This window comes from Protopterus annectens, chromosome 8.part0 (assembly GCF_019279795.1).
Source record: "Protopterus annectens isolate FY-2018-M chromosome 8.part0, PAN1.0, whole genome shotgun sequence".
Lineage (NCBI taxonomy): Eukaryota > Metazoa > Chordata > Ceratodontiformes > Protopteridae > Protopterus > Protopterus annectens.
Genome location: NC_056741.1, coordinates 1,779,374,636 through 1,779,398,045, shown reverse-complemented (window position 1 = coordinate 1,779,398,045; position 23,410 = coordinate 1,779,374,636). Strand labels below are relative to the sequence as shown.

The 23,410-nt window shown below is 40.7% G+C and overlaps 1 protein-coding gene across 1 annotated transcript in view; it reads left to right on the top strand.

Annotated features, from left to right (window-relative positions):
- LOC122809636 (NAD(P)H dehydrogenase [quinone] 1-like) overlaps positions 1-23,410 on the top strand; it is a 291,346-nt gene that overhangs the window by 83,679 nt on the left and 184,257 nt on the right. Inside the window, exon 3 of the mRNA XM_044081273.1 lies at positions 4,967-5,097. Within this exon, the coding sequence (XP_043937208.1) occupies positions 4,967-5,097 (131 nt within the window). The remainder of the gene's footprint in view (positions 1-4,966; positions 5,098-23,410) is intronic.

Below are 23,410 nucleotides of genomic sequence, written 5' to 3'. Positions count from 1 at the left end.
TGTGAGTGTGCATGTGCAGATATGTGTGTGCAAATGTGTGTTTATGTGTGTTTGTGTGCAAATGTGTATGTGTGTGTGTGTGCAAATGCATGTGTGTGTGTGTGTGTGTGTGTGTGTGTGTGTGTGTGCAAGTGCGTGCAAGTGTGGGTGCATGTGCAAGTGTGGGTGCGTGTGCAAATGTGTGTGTGTGCAAATGTGTGCATGCAAATGTGTGTTTGTGTGTGTGTGCAAATGTGTGCGTGCAAATGTGTGTGTTTGTGTGTGTGTGCAAATGTGTGTGTGTTTGTGTGTGTGCGCAAATGTGTGTGTGTTTGTGTGTGTGTGTGCGCAAATGTGTGTGCGTGCAAATGTGCGCAAATGTGTGCATGTGCAAATGTGTGCGCATGTGCAAATGTGTGCGTGTGCATGCATGTGTGTGTATGGTGTGCAAATGTGTGTGCGCAAGTGTGTGTGTGTATGAGTGCGCATGTGTATGCATGTGCAAGTGTGCGTGTGTGCGTCTGCAAATGTGCGTGTGCAAATGTGTGTGTGTGTGCATGTGCAAATGTGTGTGTGTGCGTGTGCAAATGTGTGTGTGTGTGTGTGCAAATGTGTGTGTGTGTGTGCAAATGTGTGTGTGTGTGTGTGTGTGTGTGTGTGTGTGTGTGTGTGTGTGTGTGTGTGCAAGTGTGTGTGTGTGTGTGCAAATGTGTGTGTGTGCAAATGTGCATGTTTGTGTGTGTGTGTGCAAATGTGCATGTGTTTGTGTGTGTGTGTGTGTGTGTGTGTGTGTGTGCAAATGTGCATGTGTTTGTGTGTGTGTGTGTGTGCAAATGTGCGTGTTTGTGTGTGTGTGTGCAAATGTGTATGTGTGTTTGTGTGTGTGTGTGCAAATGTGTATGTGTGTTTGTGTGTGTGTGTGCAAATGTGTATGTGTGTTTGTGTGTGTGTGTGTGCAAATGTGTATGTGTGTTTGTGTGTGTGTGCAAATGTGTGTGTTTGCAAATATGCATGTGTGTGCTTGTGTGTGTGTGTGTGTGTGTGTGTGTGTGTGTGTGTGTGTGTAAAATATATCAAAATCCTTAAACGTTTTAACTTGGTCTAATAACTCAAATTTAATATGATGTTTTTCGAAAACTTGTAATATCTATTTTGATGTACTGCACTAAACACTCATTCTGTTTGACCTTTCATCTGTGCTTGCTATATTTTACTTTAAATTGACAAACAGTATTTGGTTAAATGACTACATCAATTTTACATCCATCTGTGTATCTACAAGCATGAGGTGACTTAGGGAAATGTAGATAACATCAAGTTAAGTACAACTAATCACAATACTGACCCTTGAGGCACCCGTCTCACTAGTCCTCTTTCTAAATAAGGAAAATAAAACTGGTCCCAACATTGGCCCTTCTCCCCAGATAAAGGCCTAAAATCATTACCTTTGGTGTGCAGTTTGATAACCATGTATGTATTAAGCCAGTAGTGTTAAAACTGGTTTTGAAAGAGGTTACTGTCTGTCGCTATAGTAACATTAACTGACATCTTATTGAATGAGTTGGCAAAATCCAGATGTACTACAGTAATTATCAGTCACACAGGGCCAGCTAAACTGACAATCAAAACAAAAAAAAAGCTCCTTTTATAAATCCATGCTAAAAGATTTGTTTCAAATCACTTCTCCAGGACAGATGTCAGATTAATGAGTCTATAGCTCTGGTTTCCTCCACATTCCAAAGACATGCAGTGATGGGGATCAGGGAACTGATGGGCATGAGTGTGTGCATGTGTGATACAGAAAAAGTACCTGGCAGCATAATTCTGGTACTACTCTCTGCTTAAACTCTGCAGATAGAGGTGCCTGCAAAACCACTCTGAGAAAGTAGTGCGACTTATAATGGTGAACAAGTTAGAAACTGTGACCACTTTTATAGGTGAGAACCACATTCCATGTCTTCCATACTGTTGGTACATAATTCTTTAATGGCTTAATAAATATCTAATAAAAGGGCAGAGCCAACACATTTCCCAAAGTCTTCTGAAGGTGTCTGGTCCCATATTTACTAGTAGAAATCTTAAAAGTAAGATTAAGTACTAATTTTAAGTCCGTTTCACCTACCTCAAAATAAGCACATTTTTATTGCACAGCATCATGCTCATTAGCTGACGGTTCTACATGCTGTACACATGAATAATGCAGACAAGGGTAGCAGTTAGTAAATACCTCAGCTGTAGCTTCTGCTTCTTGGGTGCAGTCATTGTTCTCATTTAAAGGTATCACTGTGAAAGGGCCTATAAGCTGGTTGGCTTTCCATGGAGAATCAACATTTCTAATTTTTCATTTTCTCTTTCTTTACTAAATTATTCTCAGTATTAGAAATAGCCCATTGCAATTGGTTATAATTTTGTATTAGGTTTTCTTATGTCATGCTAGATATTTCTGATAGAAAGCACAGATTCTTCTCTTAGATGATGTAATCTTGGATGGTTATATCACTGTATTGGTATTTTGCAGTGAGATGACTTGGTGTATTTTACCAACACATTCTAAATCAGAATTACAAAGCAGTTGTAATAAGAGTCCAAGCACAGGCACATCCAAGTGAACACGACCAATCATTGGACAGAAAATAATTTATTTCTCATTTGATAAGGCTTTATAATCACAGATGTTAGTAATACTGCTTAATAGTTTCAGTAATATCAAAATTGATAGTGTTATAGTCAGATGTTCCAAGACCCTTAATTGCAGTAAGATTGGCTATAAAATGTCTACAGTGAAGTGCCTTCCTATACTGCTTTTTTTCCTGGTGTTGAAATTTACAATTTGTGTTGTATTTTATTTTCCTCATATCTAAAAATATTTGTTCACAAAATGGTTAGGTAATCAATCAAATGTCGGTTTAATATTTGGATAGTTGGAATCATCACCCATTAATGCTGGTTTGGAAGGAATTAAATCTACCAATATTTGTAGAAAGTGCACATGTTCACTACTCCATTGTCAGACTTCTGTAGCAGACTGCTTTATATTCAAGATTTTACACATGGGGCAGGCCTTCCAAGAATACACCTTGAATTTCTGCATTAGGAATGACAAATAGTTCTTAACTGAGACTGTCCTTACGTAATTTTATTTTGTAATTTTCACATACCTACTTCATATTAAAACTGCCATCAACGTCCTCTGTACAACAGAAGATGCGCTGATACCAGCAAATTTATTAAACTTGTACACACCCTCCAGAGAACTGAGCTGACTAAGCCAGCGCCTAGTACCCAACATACCAACTCTGTTTGAGTGTGTAGTTTACACATTAATTTCATCTTTTCTTGCATTGTGAAAATAGACCACTACAATGAAGTCTAAGGTGTCTAAATTCAGGTGTACTTCCTGCCTGATGTTCCCTAAAACTCACTGACAGCTGTTAGACTTACTACTGAGGTATTCAGATTTAATTTACTGGTTTAGTTGTACAAAAGTGCTATACATTTAAGCAGCAGAATAAGCACTTTAGACCCTTTCAGTCTCATTCCTCATAATGAGGAATGTTCTTCATTCTGAGTTTTAAAAAAATCATCCATGTTCCTCACTGTTCCACATTGAAAGGGTCTGTCACATTTTTTTTTAACCAATGTATTTAGTAAGTAATGCTGAATCATAGTACTTAACCATGAGAACATTTTAAGTATAATATAACCCATTTTAACCATTCAGGATCTTTCTAGCTGGTAAGTGTTCCACGTTTTGTCATTTGTTCCATGTTATGTGAGGCAGGCTTCTACAGTTTGGAGATTGAAGGTTGAGAGCTATGGTTTCAACCTTGTATAGCCACTGAAAAAAAGGACATTTAATGGTCCAGAAACCCCAGTGCTAGATCTTCAGATGAGCACTGCCCACATGTCATTTTGTTGAAAAGTAAACGACATACAAGTGCAATCCCTTACTAATATAACCTGTTACAAGCTTGAACTGGTCTTTAGAATAAGTACAGAAGATGGGAATTCTGCTATCTTTTTGCCAAACTAACTTTCAGTGATGTCTTCTAATGTGCCTAGGGGAGAAAGTATGCAGCCTGCATGGTATCGGTTTCTAACAATCCTAGGCATGGTGAAGACTTTAAGTATGCCCTTTCAACACTTCCAGTGAAAACACTGGGCTGCTCGTATACTGTCTGCATGACTTTGTTCTAGGTTTTTCTTTCATTTACATACATCATTCTTTTTAGCAGCTGGAAAGAGTAACACTGTGCCATTCAGATAAGGTAAACAGCCTTGGGAAACAGATTGAAGAAGGATATATGACTTTATCAAAATGAGGTGGATTATTTTGGGGTTTAATATGACAAGCTACCTACCAAATAGAATATGGTTGATTAAATCAATCTACAAGTTAGATGTACTATTTCAGTGAAACTAATAAAACAAAAACATCTAAAATTAGATATCTGGATGCTTTGGGTGGGCAGAACTAGTATCCCTCCAAAATGGGGCTCAATGAAGCAAGCCTTGATTAATCATAGAAACTGAAATTTCAATTTTGTATTAATATTTTGAATTAATTTAAATGCTATTTTGAATAGTTTATTTTTCACTGGGGTAAAGCCCTTCTTTTCCCATGCAGTTGTCTGTACCCTGCCATCCCATACTTAATGTAACTGACATGCAGTCACTGCACATTAAAGAAAGTGAGAGCCTTCCATATGGTGACCTCCACTGACGAGTTTGTGATTTTGACCAAGTTTGCATTATTTTAGTCCTATTACAAGTAGACTTCAGGTTGCGTGTAACTGCACATAGTGTAGCCTGTTGCTGTAGCTTGTCTTTTTGTGGACACCAACTCTGATTCCCTGATCAGTTAAAAGTATGTGTGTAGAATACGAGCAAGTTAAGTCACTGTGCAGCTTTAAATGAATAATCTTTGTTTTGGGGACTTGCATTTATTTTATATCAATAGTATAAACTCTTAATTGGAATCATTCAGGTTCTCCTAAGAATCCAGAACATTTCAGTTATGCTGACGAAACCTGTTCGGCTTGGAAAGATGGCTATCTTAGTGAAGACATCGTTAAGGAGCAAAACAAGCTGCTCGCTGCTGATCTCGTTATCTTTCAGGTATGTATACACTTCTCAGTATCTAGTTTATGACTTTGCATGGTTAGGATTTTATTCTTAACATGAGTGTTTATTAAATAACAGCTCTCATGTAGATTACTCATACTCCAAATAAACTTTTTATGCTCTTATTCTCAGTGAACCAGCATTTCATTGTTTCCTGTAGTATTTTAGAGGTGGTTCCGGGGTACAGATATTAGGGGTTTCTCTCATATGAACAGTATGTAAAAGAATGCATACATGGATGGCATGGTCATGTGAACAGTGCAACATGTAAAATAATGCATACATGGATGGCATGGTCATGTGAACAGTACAACATGTAAAAGAATGCATACATGGATGGCATGGTCATGTGAACAGTACAACATGTAAAAGAATGCATACACGGATGGCATGATACTAAAGGCTTACTTCTGCTACAGTGTGCTGCTCATAAATACACACAACTATGTGCACATGTTGGATGTGCACATGTTGGAAGCTTGTTGCAGAGGGTAGATGAATATACTACTCCTGTAGACTCTTGTATTTTCTTTAATATGTAATTATCAAAAGTATTCAGTAGAATATATGTGAATATATTGCAAATGCTTCTGATAGATTTCTGCTGTGACCCCGCCATGCTTTCATCTGTACTTTCTGTTGGCAGATAGTGTGGGGGTCATTTAACAGTATGTAGTACGCAGTAAAATAAGTCTACATGATGCACATGGCTGACCTCTTCTGTGTTGTTCTATCTCCCCACCCCTGACAGATGTACAGCTGTGTGCCTTTGACCACGTGTACCACAGTGCCACATCCAAGACATGCAAAGATCACCTTCTGAAATATGCAGGTGAATATGTTGAGTGGCAACAATGTGGCAAACAGTAGCATTTTAGTCTCTTAGGTGCACTTCACTTTAGTCATGGAGATGTGGGTTATGCACTAGGCAGGAAATAGACATTTATTAGCATCTACTGGGAAAAGTCTGAATGGGCAAAACCCTTTTTAAGCAAAACCAGGGGACAAAAGTGTCACAATGCATTTGAATGCACTAAAAGTAAAAATATTTTAGAAACACTCAAGATTATAACTTAAAGAATTAGCAGGTCACCTACACTAAATATTTATAGCATGTTAATCTCAGTTAGTACTATAAAACCATAGAATATATGGCATGTAAACTCATAAAATTGTAGTTTTCTGTCTAATCACTGGCAAATCGATGAGGACTGAAGTCAGAAAACAATGGTAGACCTTTGATTTTCAGACTTAATATCCTTCAGAAAATTCATATTAATGCAAAAATCTGTTCTATCAACTTTCTAAGTTTGTAAGAACAATATTTAAAAGTGTCCATATTTTGCCCCCCCCCCCATTATTTGTGGCTTTATCCAGATTCTTGCTCTAAGAGTTTGAGGTATGGTTGAATGTCCAGCATTATTTTACAGTACATGTACACACTACCATGCATGAACATACTTCATTGTAATATTAGCACACAGACAGCAGGTAGGATATGCATATTTCATCCATACAGTAAAAATCCACTTGAGAGCCATAACCTGGGATATAGAGGATGCGGTTAGTCTTAATACAAGAATAGCCTAGTAGACTAAATAGTTCTAGCCATTTAAGGTAGTGAAGTGCCACGCAGTGATGTGTCCAATTAATGTGGTTACTTGCAAACTTTGCAGTTTTATTATAACATTGCTCCAGTCTAGCTGGCAGAGAGGACCGTAGCTTAAGGACAATTGGTGAAGCATACAGGAGACTAGGGAAAAAGTAGGTCTGAGCTACAGTCTTGCACACATTTCTGTTAGGAATTGTATTACTTTGGAGAACTTTAGTTTGATTCGTTTTCTGAATTGCATGCCAGACTTGCTAATTCAGTCTTAGTCAATATAAGAACTGAGTTGGTGCAAAATACATCAGCTGATTAGGACTGTTAAGCTACAATAGTTTGCTGGTTTGAAGGTGAAAATATCATTAGTTCAGTTTTTTTGGCTGTAGGAGTAGCTTAGATTGTTCCAGACAATTTTCATTAAATAATAAAGGAGCCAATATTTAACCTTGCAGCGCATCTAATGTTCGTGGCATTCACAGCTCATCAGTCCAGTGTACACACTGTTCAGTGGCTGAGGCAACTTTTGAACCAATTGATTCTATTGTTTGTGATGCCCAGTATTTGAGTCAAAGTAACGGCTTTGGGTGTGAAACTATTAAATGCTGTTCCCTAAAAATAGGGATGCACTAGTTTCATCCTTCATTTCATCTGTTAGTTTAAAAAGTTGGTAATGTTGTTGTGCTATGGTCTGACCCAAATCCATGCCCTGTTGCCTTAGCATTCAACCAGACTGCATTGTACAGAAAGCTCCGCTTTGACACTGAAATGAAGCAGTGTTCCACTGTTCCACTTTTGTCAGCAGTGGTTCCACTTTTCGTTTTCTGACTGACTCCCAAATTGTGTAATTATAGCCAGTTGGCAAAGAGAGAGAAAGGGAGACAATCAGAAAATGATTTTGACCTTAAGCAGCCAATCAGAATGCCAAGTGAAAGTCCATGGCTGCCTATAACGATAACCCTGAAGCAAGAACAACAGGGAAAAAATAAACTTCTGTCACTTTTCCCCCCTCGATAAACACAGTTGTGCCAAATTGCGTTTAAAGAGAGGGAGAAAAAATAGAACAGAAGCAAAACAGTATCAAAGTAAATATGCGATGCCAGCAGTTAAAATGAAGCATTTTAACAGCTGGTACTGCAGTTATTTACTTTAGTACTGTTTTGCTTCTCTTTTATTTTTTTCTCCCTCTCTTTAATGCATACCACTCAACCTCCTAAAGTAAGAAATCTGGACAAAGCCAATAGCCAAACATAATGCAGGGATAAAGGCACAAAATTTGGGGACAATTTTTTAGATATTGCTCTTATAAACTTGGAAAGTTGCTAGACTAACAGGTTGTGTTACCATACATGTTCTGAATGATATGATGTATGAAACGTCTATCTTATTTCAATCCCCTATAATTTGCCAGAAAACTACATATTTTATGAGGAACAGACCAAAAATGTGAGGAAAATAATTTAGGTGTTCTGCAAACAAAATTCTGGGCAGTTGAAAGGTATGAGAAGGGTGTGTGTGCACTTGTGCAAGTGTGTGTGTGTGTTTCATAGCTGTCAACCTCTTAACACAAGAAATCTGGACATAGTCCTAATGGGGGTACAAAGGCTCAAAAAAGGAACCAATTTTAAATATTTCTCTTATAAACTTGGAAAGTTGCTAGAATAACAGGATTTGTGTTTGCATGCATTTTCTGAATGATATAAAGTTTGAAACTCAAATGTTTGTAACTTAGAGATTTCAGCCTTCAGTGGTTTGCCAGAAAACCATAGATTTTGAGGAAAAAGGACAAAAATCTAGACACTTGAGAGGTATGAAGTGTATGTAAGCATCTGACAATGTATTGGCTCAAGAATCTGGGATGAAGGAAAAAAATGGAGACAAAGTTCCCAAATCAGATGATAAACACGCTTTGAAATTTGATAAATGACACATTTTGCCTTGGCATGCATTTTATGAAGTCTAAAATTCGAACAGTTAGTGAGTACTCAGGGACTGCAGTCCTCAATATGTGAAAAATGTCTGAAGAACAGACAGCAATGAGGAAAAATTTGGGGATGTTCAGCAAAGTCAAGGATAGCTGAGAACATTGTATGTCTGTGTGAGGAGGGACAATGGAGATGTAATACTTTGACTGTGTGTGTCTGACAGCAGTGACTTCACTGTTGGTAGAAGGTATGTATTTCTTCCTTCAGTGAATTAGAATGAAACATCTGAGAAGTACTGGGTCAACAAAGTGGCACTAACTGCTAGATACATTTCTTTGAGTGAGCATGTGGTGGGACACCTGTCTATCTGTGCCTTTGTATCTTTGTGTGTGACTATCTGTACCCAGCAGTTATAGCCACTTAATTGATAGAGTATCATTGGATGTTTCATTCTGAATGAATAAAGAGACATAAATTATACCAACAGTGAAGTTACTGGTGTGTGTCTGAGTGTGTGTCTGAGTGTGTGTCTGAGTGTGTGTCTGAGTGTGTGCGTGTGTGTGTGAGACACTGTCTTTTTGCTTCTACATCTGTGTGTATATATCTATGTCTACAAGAGTGTGTATTATGAAATACTTATATATGATGTTTTTCAGTTGAAAGGCCATGGTCACGATATGCTTTTCACACAGTGTGAAAATTGGATGTTCTGCATTTTGACTGTCATACATTGCTATGGTCTGTGTTCCACATTTGCCTCTTAGCGGGCTGAGACCTGTGCCTGTTGCTGAAAGTAACTTGTACTGTTAGGTAGTTGATCGACTGTGTGTGAACATTTTTTAAGTATTTTAGTTAAAGATGACAGGATGACTGTAGATCTGTAGTTTTACTTCAAGTGATTTGTGCTTTTATATAAGGGAATAAAATGGGATGGTTTCCACGGTCTGGGACTATTCTTTCCTGGAGATGAGAATTTATAAGTATATGTACTGACTGGGTCTATATTATATCATTGAACGCTTAAAAAAGCGAACGATGAATAATTTACCCCATGTAAGCGAAAGCTTACAATCTTGAAAGCTCAGAAGAGTGATTTTTTTCCAAGGGATAAAAATCGCTGTTCCAAAAAAAAAAAAAAAAAAAAAAATTGAAACAATACATAAAGTAGGAGGCTTTGCCCCCCACACCCCCCTGCTTAAATATACCAACTCCGAGATTGCACTACAGTGCCGAAAATGGAAAAGTAACAGAAGCGGCCAAGCAAATTCTTTCCCTGGGAAAGAATTTGCTTAAAAGCCACTTCGCTATTTTGCCTTTTCGTTTAAGTTCGACCAAGATGCATTCGATAGAATGCATCTTCGTGCATCTTCGGTCATCTAATAAAAACCCTACTGACTGGCTATGCATTTGTTTTTGCAGCTATTTTGAGAAATGCTGCTGTTAGGTTATTAGCTGCACATGGTATGCAGAATTGAATAACACATCTGCATAGCCAGACATCTTTGTATAACTCTAAATTGTGCATAAAAGATGAAGAAATATTGCTTCTTGGATAAGACATTATCCATAATGATGGCAGTAAGAGCTGGAGGTATAGCCATTCTATAGTGAAAAGCCTTCTTGCCATGCACACTATACAAACCACAAACGTTAATGGCGCTGACATAGTAACTACAACTGAAATATCTTTCAAATTGGCGTATATATCATTATATATACCTCCTGGTAAAAACAAATCAGCTTCTGAGAACATATTATGGATGACGATAAATTTGACTTAAAAGCCAATAATTCTAGATATAATTACAAAACTATTTACACTACTGTTAGCTTGTGTGGATTAACACAGCTGATACAACTAGGACAGATAGTTAGTTAAAAGAAAGCATTATGGACTAGATACTAACATTTCCCATGTAGGAATTGTTTGACACAATTACAGGTTATTTACTAACAGTGATTTCTGTTTCAGGTTATCATGGAGCTGTATCACTGTAGTATATGGATATGTTAAAGTTAAGGGGGTGAGACATCTTGTTTAGTTTACATCTATTAGGCATCTGATCGCTGCTTTGTTTGCATCAATGTGTTTGGTTTTGTGGCTGCTGCTAATGGTATACATAACTTAAGGATAAGGTTAAAAAAGGCATCCTCATCCCCTTTGTGGATTGTGACTTTCCAACAAATTATCACACTAATAACAAGGTCCTAAGCATGCAATCAGTCATGAGGGACTTGCTCACCCAGGTTGATAGCAAACTGACTTGACCATCATATTGCCTCCATTGTATGGAAAACTTTCTACATGTCCCACCTTATTAGGAAGGGTATCTCATCCAGGGACAAGGAGGTCATAACATCCCTGTATTAGTCCCTTAAGACCCTTTGTTGAGTACAACACCCCTTTTGGCATGTACCTCACAAAGCACATGCAGCAGAGACCACAGAGGTTTCTTACCAGAAGAATACAGGGCCTCAAACATCTACCCTACACGTAGGCTAAAAGCTCAGTCCTTCTATTCAGTCTCATACATACTCCTCAGAGGTGATCTCTGTCTGGCATACAAAGCAATCTCAGATCCTGCCTTGATGGGACTGCTGCATATCTGCAAGTCAAGCTCCACTTGAGTAACCTGCACTCATGACCTCAACCTGGTCTGTGACATCAATATGACTTGTCGCCAGGACAGATTTGTGTCCCAGAGACTCCTTCTGTGGAATAAAGTCCCTCTCCACGTCAAGCAGAGTACCTCATTAACCCTTTTTAAGCACAACCTGGATAACTGGATGGGGAGCAGAAAATACACCCCTGGGATTCCACCTGTGTCCTGCTGGAAAGGAGCATTGGGTGCTGACTTATCGAAAAATGGGCTAAATTCTTGGCTAGGCTTGTAAAGGCCACCGGGTCAATAGCCTAGAAAGTTCATATGATCCTGTGTGTGTGTGTGTGTCTGTCTGTGTGTGTGTCTGTCTGTCTGTGTGTGTCTGTCTGTCTGTCTGTGTGTGTGTGTGTCTGTCTGTCTGTCTGTGTGTGTGTCTGTCTGTCTGTCTGTGTGTGTCTGTCTGTCTGTCTGTGTGTGTCTGTCTGTCTGTGTGTGTGTCTGTCTGTGTGTGTGTGTCTGTCTGTGTGTGTGTCTGTCTGTCTGTCTGTGTGTCTGTCTGTCTGTGTCTGTGTGTGTGTGTGTGTGTGTGTGTGTGTGTGTGTGTGTGTGTGTGTGTGTGTGTGTGTGTGTGTGTGTGTGTGTGTGTGTGTGTATCTATATGTGTATATGTATATGGGTCTACTTCTGAAACCCGAATGCTCACTTACCCGACTTCCAAAATGCTGAGACAAAAAGGTTGATAACTGCACAACACCGATGTCCCAAAACACTGACTCTCCATTCCACGTAAGTAACCGCTTGACCATCCTGACAAAAAAGTAAAGCTGAAGGAAAGCAAACCCACCCATGTGGGGGGCTTTGCCCACCACACCTCCTCATTTGGGGGGCTGCAACCCCTAACTGAATTTAGAAGTTAACATCCTTTCTTTGTTAAGAAAAAATGTACTTAAAGAGCAGTTTATAAGGCTTTCAAGAATCATTAGTGATGATGACACCTTCTGCACAGAATGCACGTTTCTTTCCCAAATGATTAACAGACATTACCCAAGACATTTAGTGGAAGATATTTACTGTGAAATTGCTTCGGAAAGACAAAACAAACACAAAACTATACTTTTATATGGGTTTGAGAACAAACATAATAGCAATACTGACCAAAACACAGACAGAAATTGCAGTTTCCCTTTGCCCATAAGCATGGCAGCCATTAGGAATATCATCCATAAAAATTGGAACATTATTAAAGCGCATGATTTCTCAGCAGCCCTTTAGGGGCAGAACCTTTCTTTACTTACAAAAAAACTACCACCTTGAAAGCTGCCTTTGAAAATAATGACATGCACTACTTGTTGAGCGAAGTTAGTAGAGGAAATGGATGTGGCACATTTAACTGTGGGAAATGTATAGTGTGCCTCGTAATATGCACAGGGATTACTTTTAAATTTGAACACTGCACCCTTCTAGTTTCATTCAAAAGACATTTTGATTGCCATTCTACCATGGTTGGGTATGCATCAGTTTGTAACAGTTGTCCTGCATTCTACGTAGGGAAAATTATCAGAAAGATCTCTGACAGAGCCAAAGAGCACTTGTCAGCAATAAGAAAGAAAGAAGAAACTAACACCTTAGGACGACACAGGACTAGATGTCCAAACTTTACTGGTTTCAAATTTCTTGTTTTAGAACAAATTGAGCAGTTTTTTGGGGACTTTGACACATTACTTCAACTTAAAGAACTCTGTTGGCAGTTACTTCTGAATGCAGAGATGACACTGGGTCTCAATGAGAACTTGAATCTAAAGTGTGCATTGAGATGGCTAGCCTGAACTTGTTTAACCACGCCCCAAAATCAGCAGTTAGTTACTGTACTTACAGCGGTTTGTTCTCAGACTTTTGATAGACTCACTTCCCCGGATTCATGAAGCTCGGCGCAAGTCCGGCGTAAGGCTTGCGCCGGCCGTGCGGCGTAGATGTGGAGTAGTCATGCCATATGCATATTAATGAAGGCACGCAGCCGCCACAGCCACGTGCATAGGAAATGTGCACGAGTGCAAGGGGCGTATCGAAGTTGCGCAGTGAGGCGTGTCAATGTTGGCTTTCGAGGAGCAACCTAAACTGGTGAATATTATATTCTGCCAGCAATAATAATCGTACCTATCAGTGTCCATGGAGACTGAAACGTATGCAAAGCAGAGTCCCTGCGAACAGAAAATGAAGACTCAAACACAAATGCACAGTAGGGAATAACGGGTCCCTACCCATGAACAAATGACAGGAAAACCGTGTGCCTGTAGTCCAACGTAGTGTTGATAGCTATACCATGTGGAAGTGAAATGTATCAGATGTTAGCGTACCGCCAGTAGGTACGTCCAGTCCAACGGAGAGGGTCACCAGCCAACCCATAATTTGAGGGAGGGAACATAGCTGTGCAGATGTGTCCATAACAAAATACACGAGGAGAAATGTAGATATAGGTAGTGACCGTATGTCCGAATCATATCCCAGAAGCCATGTAATAGTCACATACAAAAGGTATGTCCGTATTTCACATACCAAATTTGATAGGAAATAGCATACGCATGTAAACAAAACAGAAGGAGCATATAAATGAGCCATAACAACACGGACACATGTAGGCCGAAAGGAACAGTATGATCTGTACCGTCGACCAAGATTACCACCTGTCCCACTTTGTGAGTGACAGTCCCTCTGTGGGCAGATGTGTCCTGACACAAACATGTAAAACTGGCAAATGTTCAGAGAATATAGGACATAATTCCTCCGTAGACGTCATGCAATAGTTGCATTAAACATATTTCACTGGACGTATAATACATAAATGTCATAACAAACAGAATAAGATACCAAAATGCTACAAGAATAAGCTTAGATATAGGCAAGAATTGTAAGTCCTATCTGCCGAACTGACCGTGGGTATGTGTCGGCTTATAAAATATGCTGTGTTCACCGCAACTGTCACAGTAGGGTTGCCACCCTTACAAATGGCCAAAGTGGGACATGTTTGGTACAGACATCAGACTGTACAGGCCGACACATACCCACGGCCAGTACAAAGGACAGAACATAACCGTTTTGCCTACAGAAAAGTGTATTCCTGTAACATTTAAGTTGCTTATTCTGTTTCTCATAACAGTCAGGTATTTCAGATACAGAATTAACTGTTTAATGCAACTATCACATAAAATATAAGAAATATGTTTGTCCTAAAATCTCAGGACATTTGCCATGTTGACAATTACATGTCAGGACACAACTGCCCAAAGAGGGACTGTCCCTCGCAAAGTGGGACAGGTGGTAACCCTATGTCACACTGTGGCCAATTGAAAAGGTGGAAACACAACTGTTGACTGTGGGAAGGCAATGTCCACAACAGTCAGACATGTGTAAGGAATAGCTTGGACATAGGAAAAGGTGCCATCCTACCAATGAGTAGAACAGGCTGGCAAAATCCGGAAGGCAGCTGTATAATCCGAACGTGTATGTGACACAGTTGAATGGGTAGTACCCGGATACACCAACCAAGTAATGAAAGTGAAGTAAGGGCATGTACCTATGTGCGTGAGGTATAGCATGTGGAAAGCAAACATGGCAGGGTAGTTCACACAACCATAAAGGTACCCGACACATGTAGGGTAGTCAACGTGTAACTCTGGCCATGTCATGGGCCAACAACCAAAGTAGTGCTCTATGGGGTGTGAGTAATTCGTGTGTGAGGGGTGTGTGTTTAATGGTAAATTCCTCAAAGGCGATACTTGTGTCGTATGCAGAAAAGGTGAACCGGATGTGTATGAGGGAGCAGCGGGTGAAGTGGAAAGAAACACAACCTCATGTAGAAACAGCTGCAAGACAAGCAGACAGGCCATAGTGTAGAACAGAATCCCACAAACATATGAATATGGAAATATGCGAGACAAATGTATAGATACGGCACCATCACATACCCACAGATGGGTCCTGATGGAACTGGCCATAACAAACGCAACACACCTGGATGCATAATAGCCTACCCAGCATACCCTCCACAACACACAACCTGCCACCATACCAGAACGTCCACCAAATCCAGCCGTACTTGGTCCACTGGTATGTTGCAGAAATAGCTACACACAGTGACCCCTACGCATATGTAGTAAGTGTTGTCACCATAGGCAGTGTCAGGATTGCAAACCATGTATCCCCTGCAGGTAAAACCCCCTGCACATTTTTGTGCAGCCACAAAAATCTTTGTTATCTAACTTGTTTTGGTCTTGACCAATTTTTGGGATATCCCTCACGGGATGACCAACTTGTGTAAATAGTAGAATGGGTATGACGACATGATGTCCAGTCCAGTAGATATCTGAACACAAGTCAGAACATGCAGTGGAGATCCATGACACTGTCTAGTCCTAAGTGGGCATGCATAACCTACCACCCAGGATAAAATACCTTCCCGTGATGCACGTGTCCAGACACGAATAGGAGGGAGAATATAATGCACACATTTGCATAGTGGAAAACGGCATGAGGGCGAGGAAGACACTATGTAAACAGGTCAACCCTGATCAAGTGTGAGGGACACTGACTGTGTGCAGTCATGACTGACCATACCTGTCAACCTGTGTGAGCAAGATATCTGGACAGAGCTGTGAATATAAGTGAGACAAAGGTCCAAAATCAGGGACAATCTGTAAACATATCTCTTAGAAACATAGAATTTGATAGAATAACAGTTTGCACATTGGCATTAATGTCTGGAGTATGAAGTCTGAAACCCAACTGTCTGTCAGCATGTTCCGACTGCAGTCTGTAATGCTGAGCTACTGCTGTGCCAGAACACAACAGCGTATTACAGAGGTCTGTGCCATACCACTCAACTGTCCGGATATTCGCAGAATGACTAGGGTCACCACCTGTCCCACTTTGCGAGTAACAATCCCTCTGTAGGCAGTTGTGTCCTGTGAAAAAAATCAAGACATAGCAAATGTCCTGAGAGTTTATTTCCTAATTTACTTTAATAGTCGCAAAAAACAGTTATTTTATATATAAATCCTCAATATGTTATGTGAAGTAGCATAAGCAATTCAAATGTTACTAGAATAAGCTATTATATGTACAAAAAAGGTTAAAGTTCAGTACTATGCACGGCTGTAGGTATGTTTTGTCCTGGAAAATCTGACATCTCTACAGAACATGTCCCACTTTGGGCAGTCGAAAAGGTGGCGACCCTAAGAATGACCACAGGTTCACCCCATAGTGTTGGTGTGTGCCTCCAACAATCTGCACCAGTGTGGTAAATAGCTGAGGATTGACGTCACTAAATAATGAGAAATATCCTGAGTGTAAGACTCCACAACCTGCAGAAAAGTAATGCTAATGCAAAACCTAGCATTCTATCAACGTTCTAAGCTTGTAAGAGCAATCGTTAAAATGTGTCCCTAATTGTCACCCCATCATGTAGGTTTTGCGCAGGTTCAGTGCTCTAAGAGGTTGAGAGGTATGGTTCGTACATATTTACAGGAACAGCCCTTCACACTTGTGTAATGTACAACTGCATACCTGTAGTCACTTCATGTCCAAAAATAATAATCCCCGTATAACTGTATACAGGTAATAGTCAAATGTGAATGGGAACACCCCTCACCGTGGAGTATGGACTGTAACAACCCCACCCATAATATGTAATGCCAACAGAATAAGCTGCTGACAGGTGCCCAAACACCTGTGTCTATAAACACAGGTAAAACTTAAAATTAGGGAGATAATCCCTGTCCATATGCTTCATCTGACATTTGACCTCAGCCAGAGAAGTTCCTTTCACCAGGTGGACAAGCCGAAACCCAGATCACTACATGAACACCCTGACAATCAAAGACCTGTATGTGGCTGGACTATATGCCTTGGTGTTCTGCATATCCTTGGAGTGATTAAAAATGCAGCCGGAGTCCACAGCAGTAGGCAATAGGGAATGTGTAAAATGTAGTACCACCTTTTTCCCAGCAGGAGAATGGATGCCTGTGTCGTAGGTGAAGCGGTGAGACGTATGTTGATGTAGCTAAGTACTATGGGTATGCATATCAATGAGGGAGAACACCAATAGAATAGTGGTTCCGGTATCCGGCCAATGTGAATGCAGTCCCGGATGACCTACGACCACTGCACATATAACTTGAAAGTGTAATGAAAGCGTTCGTGCAGTACACACATTTAAATATGTAAAGGTGAACATGTGTTTCGCAGTAGACTGTAAACTGGAATACAGATATGTAACTGTTACGGTCAGAATTATGAAAGTTCACGGAAACACAATTATCTATGAAACATATGTAACCCACAATAAGGATATGCAAGTGCGCCTGCGTGTGTGTAATCTGCTCACAGAATAGAAAATGAATGGTGTTTTCCCCACGTTCTATGTACATGGCTCATACCTGTTAAACCCGTAAAGTACGAAACCGGACAAAGCCATGACAACAACTGGTACAAATAGAGACAATCCCCAGATATTGCCCTAACAAACATAGAAAGTGGATAGAATAACAGGTGTGTCACTAGCATGGATTCTCTGAAGGGTATGAAGTCGCAACCTGAAATGGTGTCATTATTTACCAATGTCAGTCTTTAATGATATACCACTAACTTGCCAGATAGACACAAGGTTATGAAAAATGGACCAAAGATAAGAGGCAAACAGCTGTACATGCAGCGGAAATCTGTACATTTGAAAGGTATGATATGGAGATATATATATATATATATATATATATATATATATATATATATATATATACACATATATCCACAGACATAATCCAAAGCAAATTACGAGATGAGGAATGTACAGACATATGTATATATGTACATATATATATATATCTATACACACACGATACATGAATAGATATATACACAACAAACATATGTCCCTGTACATATAACACATGTACATAAATAGGTCATGGTATAGCTAATATGGATAGACAGACAGACATGCATGAAAGGAGAATACACCGATGGTTTCCAAACCATTGCCTGGAAAGTACCAGTGTGACAGGGCCTGCAAGTTCTACACATTAAACATGAATATAGGTGTCCTTTGCAGGACCCCAAAAATTGATCCTGTATGAAGTGCGAACCATCATTGATGCAAAAGAAGTCACACCTGCAACTACGATATAGGTGCACATGCAACAGTAGCAGGTGCAAGGGTAATAACACATGGGTCGATTGAATATATGACGTACGAGCTGATATCCGCAGAGTGGGGAGTGCTCGTAAGTGTCCTCACACTTTATTATCACTCACATTAAACATGTCTAATGGGTACTGTGGAGGTGTGTCAGGTATGGGAATCATGGGTATGCAAAATTGGGCCAAGGTGTTGGTTGGCACAGATCTATTAGGTACGCCCCATGGGAGTGATCAATTTACCTATGTGGGAATAGCACACGCCTACATTCTCCGAAAAGGTGCAACCCATCTACTGGATATTGTGTAAACCATTGGGGGAAGATGTAGGGACCTATATCAGTGTCATGTAGGCGATTATCATGGATGGACACGCGTACGACCAAGATGGTAACCATACCTGCCAGAATGTCAGAATAAGACAGCTGGACTAAGGCATAGTACATGACAGACAAATAGGGACTATATTAAATATACCTCAGACAAAGTCAGACCGTTGATAGAATAATTGTGTAGTCAGGAATATGAATGTTATGAGAGTTAGTAATCATGAAATAGAAATGTCAGTCATGATTACCTAACCGCACAGTCTGTCATGGCTTGCCAGCAATCTACCAGAAAGGCACATTATCATGACAAATGTAACAGAATCATAGGTCAAACCCCAGGGCATATACCCATAATGTGTACAGGTGAGAGGTATGAAGGTAACCCGTCCTAATGAAATGTACAGAACTAGTGATACTAGGTGGACAGGTGAGAAGAAAGACATCAGGACAAATGACAAAACATGTACAAGTCATAAGCATGTTTGTCCACAAATATGAATTACAATGTATGGCCTGTGAAAGTCAATGTGGAAGGTTAATAGACTCAAAAGACGTGTCCCTCAGGGTGTCATGCAGTGTCACCGATAGAGTGTCCAGTCCCCCATACTCGTGTGTGAGCTCTGCCACTGACGGAAAGTGCAAATACCGGCGTACACATAAGGTACATGATGGAATAATTAGTGTGGATAAGCACCTGTTGGCCTGTGTGAGGAATATAACCCAGTGGGTGGGTGTGTCCTGCAATAGGAATGTAATGGTAACTGGCCTGTGATGGCGCCATGTATTGTGTGTATTGGCGTAAGGAAATTGATGTCCAGTATCAGAAACATACCTCTCTACTGTACGAATGTGCAGATGTATGCCTCATATGTGTGGTGTGTTCCTCTCACAATCTGTACCTGTCTGCCAAATACCTGAGAACTGACATCATTAAATAATGATAAACATAAGTGTTTAAGACCCCAAATCCCTCAGAAAGGTCATAATAATGCAAAACCTATAATACTGTCAACTATCTACGTTTGTAAGAGCAATACGTAGAATCTGCCCCTATCTGTCCCCCCATCATGTTAGGCTTTGTGCAGATGTTTTGCACTAGGAGGTTGATAGGTATGATCAGAAACAGATACATGTCTGAGGAAGCAGCATTATTGACTGCAAGATAACTCAGAAGGTATGAAAAGCGCTGCAGTAGGAAGTTCATCCGCAGGTATGTGCTGACATGTCAAATGACACAGCAGTCTACAGGAAGTACCTGTAGGGTTCCCCTTTACCAATGATGACAGTGGGACATACCCACAGCCATGCATACACCACAAATAGACATAGCACACAGCAAAGCCTAGGCCATGATACACGAAGCCTCCGGCATGTATGGATTGAGTGAGAGTACAGCAAGGAAAGATGACTGCCAGGCTATTCAGCAAACACCTGCAGGGGCATGCAAGACCGCCCGTAACATGAACATTGCACGGACAATGTTGGGATTTGCAACATACCCCATTTGTATGTGTAAGCTATGCAAATGATGTAATTAAATTACGCGATACATGAAACAGTAAGCTGTTCGTGCAAGAGCAAAGTTATGTGCAGAAATGTACTCGGATGTTATGTGACTAATGTTTTGCACGTTGCTAAACGGAGCAATGACAGCTGCAAATACAGTATGAATACAGTCGAAGAAGCATGCCAATGTCCAAGTCCAAGGCCAGTGGTGGCTTTGTCCATTGGATATCAATGAACCATGTAGGTTTAGTTAGATGTTAGTATGCCATGCAGATGAATGGCAAGCTGGAGACAACATGGCTACTGCGTACTGGTACTTATGTGTGGAAGCGCTCTGTCAGAGATGTAACGAAGCATTTGTAGGCAATGTGAGGCAAGTGAGGCTGAGGATAGTGAATCACAACATGTCATGCCATATGGGCCAAGCCTCTACAGTGTAGTGTAGGTTAAGGGGACTATTAGAGTAGAAGATAGGTGACAACATGAGTGTGTATGTACAAAACACTGTAACCTCACCGGAGCAGTGTCACATGTGTGCTGTCAGTACTCAGTGGAAGAGGTGTGTCATGAGCTATCCTAGGGAACGTCAGGAGACTGATGGCGTACGCCATGGATACCACCGATGTGACCTGCAAACCTGCCCACAGTGTGTCTGCGCCCGTGTGTGCCAGTAAGCCCGAGTAAGCATGTGTGCGCGCGTGTTAGCCCGTGTGCGCGTGTGGAAGAACGAGTAAGCTAGTGTACAAATGGTGAAGCCCGTGTAATGTCGTGTATGCATTTGTAAGCATGTATACATGTGTACTACATGCATCACACATGTACTGCACACACAGACACACATGCTGCCAATACTACACACATCAGTGAAATGGCACATGGATGGAGACTACATCATCAGAAGTAACAGTGCTGTAAACTATGCTACAGTGATGGTCATAGCTGCAATGCATCATGCCTGCTGAAGTACACCTGGAAGTAACACACTGTGTGTTAACAGCATGCTAACATCAATACAGTGGAATAAAGCCACCATGTGCAGCAGCACCAGGTTAGTCAGATCCTGCATCAATGTTACACATCACAGGTGGTGGCACATGTGACATCATATGCACAGGGTGTGGTGTTAACATGTCCAGAGCTGTCATAGAGCCATCCAATGTACACATAGGTGTGTGTGTGTGAGGGACAATGGTTATTGCATGGCCCAATGGTGGTGCAATGGGTGTGTTTATGTGATAGCCGTAGCTGTTTGTGGTAAGTGTGTGTGTCTGCATATACACAGGTACAGCATGTGTCAACCATATACAGGAGGTTGTGGAACAGTCACAGACCGTACCTGCCAGGCTGTAGAGATCCCCATTACTGGCCATGGACACCCCTCCATACATCCAACACAACCCAGTCCTGCACCTGTCAATGTCTACACATACAGTCCTGGGATCTGTACCACAACCTGTGGATAAACGTGCATCTGTAATATTAACCTGAGGTGCATAGAATTGACAGTTACTACAGACGGATATGAGCCATACTCACACTCCAATATGTAATAACCACTGCTGACTGTTGCCGATATCTGCATACAACCAGTCAAAGGTGCTGCACTAACATTGTTTCCAATGCCCGTGTAATACCCAGCAACACAATAACCAGTCACTACACATGTATAACTCACGATCACTACAGCACACAGTATGTGCACTATCACAGAGCCATAGCAGATGTACATACATCCAAGGTGCTCACATACAGACAATGCAGCAGAGTCAAGAGTGATAATCCCAACATACATATCTATATACAATATACATTTTTTATATATATATATATATATATATATATATAGAGAGAGAGAGAGCTATATATATATATATATATATATATATATATATATATATATATATATATATATATATATATATATATATATATATATATATATATATATATATATATATATAGAGCCATGTACATATGTATATATATATATATATATATATGTAGATAGATACACACACACACACACACACACACACACACACACACACACACACACACACACACACCCGTGGCAGGGTTGGGAGCAGAACATAAACGTAAGCACTGTACCACATGACAGCATTACGCAGTTACAAAACATGCTACCGTGATCAGTGGATCACATGATTCACACAGGCACACATCTAGCCTGCAGACAGCAGCATCAAAGGCAAAGACGCCGGACGGATGTTATGGAGAGTGAATACTGTAAAAGCAATGTACTGTTGTCATGCAGCTGGAAACACACACACACACACACACACACACACACACACACACACACACACACTTGACAGGGCTGGGAGTCGAACATACACCTAACTACTCTAACACACTACAGCATGACACATTTACAGAATGCTACCGAGATTACTAAGCACAGCAGTCCCAGAGGCAGACATCTAGGTGCGTGTCATCATCCGCAAAGGCAAAGACATTGGTAGGAAACTGCTGTCGTGTGCGGCGTCTAAAAGCAAGACTGCGTCCCCAGGCAGATGGGAGCATGCGTGCAAACACACACACACACACACACACACACACACACACACACACACTTGGCAGGGCTGGGAGTTGAACATACACTTAACTACCCTAACACACTACAGCATGACGCACTTACAGAACGCTACGGAGATTACTAAGCACAGCAGTCCCAGAGGCAGACATCAAGGTGCATGTCATCATCCACAAAGGCAAAGACGTCGGTAGGAAACTGTTGTGGTGTGCGGCATCTAAAAGCAAGACTGCATCCCCAGGTGGACGGGAGCATGTGCGCAAACACACATGCACGCACACACACTTACTTGGCAGGGCTGGGAGTCGAACATACACCTAACTACCCTAACACACTACAGCATGATGCATTTACAGAACGCGCTACCAAGATTAATAAGCTCAGCAGTCCCAGAGGCAGACATCTAGGTACGTGTCATCATCCGCAAAGGCAAAGACGTCGGTAGGAAACTGCTGTGGTGTGTGGCATCTAAAAGCAAGACTGAGTCCCCAGGCAGATAGGAGCATGCGCGCAAACACACACACACACTTGGCAGGGCTGGGAGTCGAACATATACCTAACTACCCTAACACACTACAGCATGACGCATTTACAGAACA